At 48.1% G+C, this 8,643-nt stretch overlaps 1 protein-coding gene across 9 annotated transcripts in view; it reads left to right on the forward strand.

Annotated features, from left to right (window-relative positions):
• The window catches only part of Trim9 (tripartite motif containing 9), a 107,869-nt gene that overhangs the window by 57,193 nt on the left and 42,033 nt on the right, over positions 1 to 8,643 (forward strand). For all 9 annotated transcript variants that reach the window (XM_013355664.2, XM_013355671.2, XM_013355668.2 and 6 more), the window contains exons 2-3: positions 817 to 912; positions 2,887 to 3,009. In XM_013355664.2, coding sequence (XP_013211118.1) covers positions 817 to 912; positions 2,887 to 3,009 — 219 coding nt within the window. The remainder of the gene's footprint in view (positions 1 to 816; positions 913 to 2,886; positions 3,010 to 8,643) is intronic.

The raw sequence follows: 8,643 nt of genomic DNA on the forward strand, positions 1-8,643 counted from the left end.
GCTGGTAGACCCTCACCTAGGTCCCACTGATGAGCAGTTTCTTAGACCTTTCCTTCGCTGGTAGACCCTCACCTAGGTCCCACCGATGAGCAGTTTGGGCAGTGGCCACCTCAGCAGTTGCCAAGACTAGAAAACTGTGCTTGCCTGGACTCAACTTTGCCCCTGCAGAACTGCAGGAGGTTTGGCAGAGTGGGAGGTTAGGAAGAGAGTAGGCTTTGACCTTGGTCAGGATGCCGTTGGGGACCGGGAACCTAGAGTCAGTGCACCTGGGAGAAGAAGGAGGACTCGATGGGGTGGAATTCTCTTCTGGCCTTTACATTCGTCGTTAGCAGTTTTGCAACCCCAGGGCGTCACACCAGTGCTCAACCCTTCCTTCTTCATCCCTCACTTGATCATCTTCATTATTTCTGACCCCCATCCCCCACCCCAGACCAATGAACCTTTAGGCTAAGTATCGTCAGAAGGAATCAGCTCAATTGACTGGCTCGTTTGTTTGTTTTTTTAATCCCTCACAAATGATATAAAAGATTAATTAACTAACAAGATGAGGGCGCGCAAGGTGGGTGTCAACGAGCGAGGCCTTTGACTTCTGTGGCCAGAAACATTTGCTGCTTCAGAGAATAACGTGCTCAGGAGCCCAGGAAAGGGCTGCCTGCCTGGGTACCAGAACCCACCCATCCACTTTACCTTAAAGGCCCAAACAAGAGGACTGAGGGCAGGCTCAAGGGCTCCTGGGTTTGGGGCCCCATGGTTTTGAAGTAACACCATGTGGCCCTGTGTGACGGCATCTCAGGCCTTCCTTCCTTCTCTCCACAGAGCCAGCTCTCCCAGGCGCTGAACGGATTGTCAGACAGGGCCAAAGAAGCCAAGGAGTTCCTGGTGCAACTCCGCACCATGGTGCAACAGATCCAGGTACCGAGTGGGGGGGGGGGGGGGGGGAGGGTGCAGGGGTGAAGAGTGGGGTCTGGGGGTGCGGCGGAGGGGAGGAGATGCAACGCGGGCTGACAACAAACCAAAGCGGGTTGAGACCCTCTGACTTGATGTGTTCCACGGAAATCTCTCTTTTTCTTTCTGCCCTGTCTCCTCCACACAGGCAGACACACACCCACACGTGCGCCTTCTTGAGGCAGCAGCTCTTTTGTCCACAAGCCAGGATTGTCTGTCCCAGGCATTTCCTGCCTTCCGCTCTGATGCCTTCAGTCCGCTACCATATTGCGTGTAGACAGCGGCCTATTTCTTTACGAACCCCATTATTCCCGAGTTCCTAAAATCCTATAGGTGCCCAAGGCCCGTTTTACTTAGCATTAACTAGTCGGTTCTCATCTTCTTCCTTCTCTCTTCCTCCCCTCTCCCTCTCTCTTCTTTCCTTTCGACCTGTTCCATCTTAATGTTTCTTTCGTTTCAGACACTTGGACATTTTCTAGCCTTAGCCCCCTGGTGACTACAGGTTCAGATTGCCTTCTCAGGACGTGGTCACCAGCAGGCAGCCGGCACTTGAGAATGCATACATTTTTCGCTAGAGCCGAAAGGGAGAAACCATAGAACATACGAGATGCCAAAACAATGACCTTCTGCACTGTTTACCATTCTTACATGTTTTGAGGTTTGCCTCCTGGAAATAACCTTTATTCTGCCCTCCAGTGAATTGTCTACTGAGCGACTCTTTAACCTGTGTCAGAGCAGAAATGGATTCTTAATGTAAGCCAGCTCTCAAAGCACCGCACACTGGTTTTGCCACCTTTTTTTTTGTATGCATGCCAGTGTTAAAACTGTTGGTTCCCTAGCAGTTTTGTACACTTCCTTCTGTTTTCCAAAGCGGCAGTGTTTATCAATCAGCCCTTTCTTTGCTGTCGCTGGCACAAATGGTGCAGCCCCAGGCTTGCCCCCGCCTTGCCTTTCTGTCGGAGCAGAGTGTTCTTTCCGTGAGAAAACAGCAGTCTTCAGGGGAAGGCTCCCTCCCACCCCACCCCACCCCCCACCGTCACTCTACGCGGGGCACAGCAAGTCCTTAAGTGAGTCTTCAAGGACTTTCTCTGAGAATTCAAAGACCATTGCGAGCAGAGCCGAAACTGTGTCCATAGGAACTGCTGCTCCTTCTAATGCGGCCTCAGACAAAGACCGTCTTTGAAGAAAGTTGCTGAATTAAATATCTGAGGCCTTTAATATATGCCCGTAATTCAGAATTGCTAATGAAAGAACTACATGGTTAAAGTAAAGGGGGAAAAAGTTATAGCCAGCTTCAACTTGAATACCATGGCCCACACTTCCTTATTTTCTATGTAGTTCCCTGTCCTCGGCAAGCTACTGTGTCCTGTCTGTCTGCGTCTGGAACAAGAAAATGCTGTTACCAATATGACTTGTTCTCCGCTGTTGCCTTTCTTCATGCAGGGACAACTGCTTTTGCCCGTTGTCATTATGCTTATGCTGCCGTTGATGACAACACTGGATCACTGTTTAATGTGGGGGACCTTTGTCATCTCCCCTTCTTTCTTCTGTGAGATGTAGTAACCCTTTCTCTCCTGCCCTGACTCTACCCTCTTCCTCTGAGAAACCACTTTTCCGCCTGCGGAGCCGAGCACATGCACCTGTCAAAGGTCTTGTGCACCACCCTTCAGCCAATGCTTTCCTGTACTTACTATAATTCAAGCTGGAGAGATGATTTCTTCTTCTAAGAATGAAAGTAATAAATACCTACCCCTTTCCACGCAAACTTAAAGCAAAACGCTCACACTACAGAAGAGTTTACCAGTACTTTGGAGATTCTCAGTGTGCTCTATGGACAGAGTTCCTTCCCATCTCTTCAGGAGGAAGGACTGGGATGCTCTGGTTTCTATGACTACCCAAACTCCCCATACATGTGCTTGAGAATGGTGCTTTCTTGTTCAGGAAAACAGTGTGGAGTTTGAGGCCTGCCTGGTGGCCCAGTGCGATGCTCTCATTGATGCCCTAAACCGAAGGAAGGCTCAGCTGTTGGCCCGGGTCAACAAGGAGCATGAGCACAAGCTGAAGGTGAGTGGCACCTTGGGGCAGCGGGAAGCAACAGTCCAACCTCCCAGGGCAAGGGTGGGCAGGCACAGGAGAATGCCATGCCTCACCTGTGTGGTCTGGCCAGACAGGAGCAGGCATGTCCCTTCGGTATCCGTTCATTCTTCCTGTTTCTTAACTAAAATTCAATGGGTTACTTCTCTGGGCCAGGAACTTCTCTGGGCATGGAAATAACAAGATAAATAAAAATCTCTGAATTCATTCTACTTTCCTAGGAGGGAAGAATGCTAAGCAGGGCATCCAAGGAAAATATACCATAGGCTAGTTCTTCTGAAGGCAGAGGAGGGGATGGTGAATCCTAGGAATGGGATTGAAAGCTTAGATAAGAGTGGCCACACATAGGCAAAAATGTGGTCTTGAGTAGGTAAACAGAATATATATAATTTATAAAATAAAGTTTGTTTATAAACTTTTCAGTATAGACTTTGGTCACTGCATAGTAAAATCAGTGCATTGTGAGCCTGGGGTCCCAATTGGCGGTTCTGATCTTAGAGACGTGTGATAACCTGCCTGTCATCCATTGGTAACAAGATGGGGAGAGGGAGCAGAAGGAAATCTAGTGTTGAGCAGTCAGTGAGGACCACACACGGCCAACACACCTCAGGCCTGGTGATGAGGGGAAGCGTGTACAGCGACAGGCTGGGGTTAAAGTAAGAGAAACAGGCTCCAATCAAGGCTGTCGGTTATGGTTGGTGTCAGGAGAAACATGGACCATTTTAGGAGACCTAGTAGTGGGTCAATGGCTCAGTGACAGATATCACCCAGTAGGTCAGTTACCTAACCAGACCTTTAAGAATAAGAGAAATTGCATTTGTGAAACCAGATTCCAGAAAGTGAGCCACAGAAGTTTCAGCAGTGAAGAAGCGATGAACACAGTGTCAAGACCCCCAACCGTAGCCTGCTTCTCCAAGGCCCCCTCCCCCTCTTGCCATCTGCAACTCCTTAAAGTGCATTCAGAGACCCATAGATGCTTCTTCCCTAACTAAAGTCAGCAGCAGTGTGGTGGGAATGAGAACCTTTCTCCCCTGCCTTCTGACTTGGCTCGTCACTCAGGGGACACTGGAGAGAATCCTGGGGCAAACAGCAGGCTGTGCTGTGCCAAGGTCCATCCAAACAGGAAGGGATCATGAGCCCCTGACCTCCAGTTTGTGCTTGCCGATGCCATACTTTTGCAGGTAGAAACATCACCGTGTAATCAAGGATCCAGATTCCTAGGTAAAGAGAGTTGCAGGTCTTGAAATCAGCATATAAAACCCAGGTTTGGAATGAGGAATGGGAGGAGCCCCCAGGGTGCTGGTGTTAAGAAGCCTGTGGGTTTGGGTAGCAAACCAAGTCTGGCAATCTTGATGCTCATTTGAGAGCAGCCATACACACCCCTGATGGTCAGTCAAGTGAGAAGCCTCCCCCATGTTCATCTCAGGATGGGCTCAAACTCCTAAGGGATGCCAGAGAAAACCCCTTCCACAAGGAACCTTCAAACAGACACTGAAGGGAACAAGGCTTGGTTTGCCCTGGGGTGCACCTTCTGTGGCCTGTGCATGGCAGTCTACCGAGTCCTGGATGATGGAGAACCTCCTGCATGCCCCTCTCCAGGTCAATGCCTGTGTGCTGAGCATCGTCTACTCTTCCAGTGTCTAGTTGTTAGCCTGTGAATTCCTTAAAGGGACACTGAGCTGTGACTCATGGCAGCATGTGTACCAACTCCTTAAATGTGAGAAGAACCTAAGGGAGTCATAGACACGCTGTGCTTTCTCCCAACTGTTCTGCAAGTGTCATTGTGTGAGCATCTGTCTCACAGGCTCACCTAACAGTTGGAAAACGGCTTGACTTGATAAACATTTCTCTCAGAATCAGGTTAGATCTGAATGTTTTTTTTTAAAGAATCACTTTTATATGAAGTAAAAATCTCAGCCTGCTGTGGAATATGATTCTGCAACTACCCCCACAACAGCATAGATGAGCATCCTTGGTGAGCAGACCCTGCCTTTGAGCCTAGCGATAATGAAAGTCTGGAGAAGCATTCTTTATAGTGACAGTATAGAAGCTATATGATAGGGATCACCTCGGTAATTTCCACAGCAGCTCTATGAGGTCACTATCACGGCTATTCATACTCTAGAAAGGAAGGAATGATAACAACATGAGTTAAGAACTGGCCCCAAGAAGCCAAGGAACCACAGAGCCCAGAATCTGAACAAATGCTCCCCACTGCTCCTGGTAGACGTTTCATCCAGAGACCAGGCATTTCTCCTCAGCCAGTCAGTAGCTAATGTGTATCTGTGAGGATAAGATTGCTGAACAGGAGTACACAGGAGGGAGGGACACAGCAGTGACTCAGGATGAGCCTTGACCTTATGGATGCAGTGAGCGTGAATCATGGAAGTAAACAGTGCTGTGGGAGAATGCTCTTGTATACTGTAAAGATTTGTCACTCTTATTAGTCTAATAAAATGCTGATTGACCAGCAGCCAGGCAGGAAGTATAGGTGGGGTGACCAGACTAGGAGAATTCTGAGAAGAGGAAAGGCAGAGGCGCAGTCATCATCCAGATGCAGAGGAAGCAAGATGAGCATGCCTTCCTGAGTACCAAGCCACATGGCTAAACATAGATAAGAATTATGGGTTAATTTAAGTTGTAAGAGATAGTTAGTAATAAGCCTGAACAATAGGCCAAGCAGTTTAAAATCAATGTAAGCCTCTGTGCGTTTATTGGTTCTGAATGGCTGTGAGACTGAGTAGGAAAGAAACTTCCATCAACAGAACAACAGGCTTCTGGGAAAGAACTGGTCAGTACCATAGACACTGTAAGGACAAAGCCACTGACAACTCTAACAGTCACAGAGCACCTTGTGGGAGAGCTGGCATCATAGCTGCCTACTCCACTGCATTCCTGCCTGTAGGAGGAAAGTTGCCAGGGAAAGATGATGGTGATCTTGCCAGTCCTCGAGACTGATGGAGAATTTCTGTTGCCATTCCTGCTCTGATATCACTAAATTACTGTCACTGTAGCCTTCCTATAGAATGCAGAAATCTACTTTAATAGCAATCATCAGAATATCCTGTGCATTTTTGGGGATTGTGTGTGTGTGTGTGTGTGTGTGTGTGTGTGTGTGTGTGTTATTAAAGACTGAATTTAAGCCCTCATACACTAAGCAAGCACTCTACTACTGATCTACACTGCCCACACTCCCTCCTTTTAAAATTTTGAGATACAGTCTTGTTGAATTGCCTGGGCTGGCTTGAACACACTCTAGCATAAGCAGGCTTTGAACCTGTGACCCTTCTGCCTCAGCTTGTAGAATAGCTTGGTGTAGAAGGTCCTTCTGTCTATGTGTTAGTTTCATTGGTTAATAAAGGAACTGCCTTGGCCTGTTGATAGGGCAGAGCTTAGGTAGGCAGGGAAGACAGAACTGAATGCTGGGAGGAAGAAGGACAGAGTCAGAGAGCAAGACACCATGGAGCCGCCAGAGTCAGACGTGCTGGAACTTTAGTTGGTAAGCCATGACCTCGAGGTGGTGTGCAGATTAATAGAAATGGGTTAAATTAAGATGTAAAAATTAGCCAATAAGAAGCTAGAGCTAATGGGCCAAGCAGTGATTTAATGAACACAGTTTCTATGTGATTATTTCGGTTCTGGGCAGCCAGGACAAACAAGTGGCTTTCCTGTTACAATAGCTGTGCCCCCAGCCTGCATCTCTGGACCTTGCTTCAAAATGCCATCCAACCCACATAGAGATGAGTAGACCAGAGGTGTGGCTGCATTTGGAGTATGGGCTGGACAGCTGAGTTGCCCTGCTGAGAACCAGGGCCAGTGGTTCAGTACCTCGCTGTAAAAAGTTCAACTTTTCCTCAATGGAGTCTCTTTTTATCAGACAACACAAACTCTGGCACCACAGCAGCAAGCACAGTGAGGGGTGTGTGATGCTGTGTAGTCACTGCAGAGGTGACAATAGCCACGCTGTGTGGGAGGAACAGAGGCCAGTAACCTCTACGGGACAGGGAGTCAAGGATTGGGACAGTGTCATTGATCCACATCACGTGGGCAAATAGCAGAGGACATCGCAGGCCCCCGTGCCCCTTACCTGGTGCCGTCTCTGCAGGATGGGATGAGAATATCACTCATGGCCTGTGCATCGAGTTGATGCTTAGGTTGTGTAGATGCCCAGGAATGGTGTCTACCACACCCCGGGGTCTCCATGCCCTCCTGCTGCCTGCTGTCCTCATCTTCCCCATGACAGCATGTGTCAAGGAGGGCTGTGCTGCAGGCCACACAGATGCCACGGGGCTACTGGGCAGAGGACACCGATGTCCTCATTTCACCCTGCTCAGACTTTGGAGGATGATGAAAAGAGACAGGTGGCCGATTGTTGCCCTCGGCGGCAAAGCTGTTCTGTCTGCTGTCTCTACAATTCATCTCTGTCATTTTCAGCCAATTGTATCTGTTGCCACTTCTAAAGATGGCCACCAGTGCCACTGCTGCCATAGCTACTGACACCAGCCTCCACAGCTCTTCTTTCGTCCTTGCCTGTTCCCTTTCTTGTTGTTTTTGTCTATGCTGAGACTCGTGAAGAAAGACTGGCCATTTAGGGACAACCTCACCGAGCACAGCACTTCCTTCTTTGTTGTTTGTGTGGCAGTAATCTCATGTTCATCCGTATCCCAAGGGCTGTTCTTGGCTGACAAAGAGGTGATGTGTGTGTGTGTGTGCACATGCGTGCACGTGTGTGTGAGTGCATGAATGCAAACGTGCATGTGTGCACTCTGTGTATGTGTGAGCGCGTGTGCAATTCCAGCATAGGATGCTGGGAAGCCAGTGTGTATTTCCGGGTCTTAGCACTGCTCATGCCCTTCTCTGAGAGCACTGCCAGCCTGAAGAGATGAAAGGATTCTAGTGAAACAAGGTGGAGTTGGGTGGGGAAAAGCCTAGATTCTGTTGTTATGGACCAGATTGGGTGAGAAGTCACACTTGTCACTGTGTCCCTAACTTGGGGGAATTTTGTGGCTCAGTTTCTTTTCTCTGTGTGTGAGCTATAGTACAGCTAGAAAGTGTACTGTCCTCCCCTCATGAGCTATGCTACATCATGTATTACAGTACTCAATAAGAGAATTCTGAGTACTCCGTAAGTACTCGGTATGAGACCCTGAAGCGCTTAAGGCCATGTTCAGTATGGAGCACTGGAAAGGATTTAGCTCAGTGCCGAAGTTTAAGCTTGTGCCTCTGTTACTGAAAGAATAAATGGAATTATGATCTCATTCATCATACTGAAGAAGTGCTCCTAAGAACTATTTTACGTACACACTGTTCACAGACAAAATTAATCACCACTGTTACTCTCTTTGAACACATGGGATATTTTTTTTAGTGCCCAAGGTCATAACTGATTATTCTATGAGATATTTTACCAATTTCACTGAGCTATTTAAAATGTTTTATGAAAATCGAAAAGCAGAAAGGTTTGGGTGAGACATGGGCAGGTGCAGCCATACTTGGGACCCATTTGAAGTGTGAACTGAAGTTAGCGCCATCCTGTGGTTTGAAGTGTGAACTGAAGTTAGCGCCATCCTGTGGTTTGAAATGTGAACTGAAGTTAGCGCCATC

This window comes from Microtus ochrogaster, chromosome 1, assembly GCF_000317375.1.
Source record: "Microtus ochrogaster isolate Prairie Vole_2 chromosome 1, MicOch1.0, whole genome shotgun sequence".
Taxonomy (NCBI): domain Eukaryota; kingdom Metazoa; phylum Chordata; class Mammalia; order Rodentia; family Cricetidae; genus Microtus; species Microtus ochrogaster.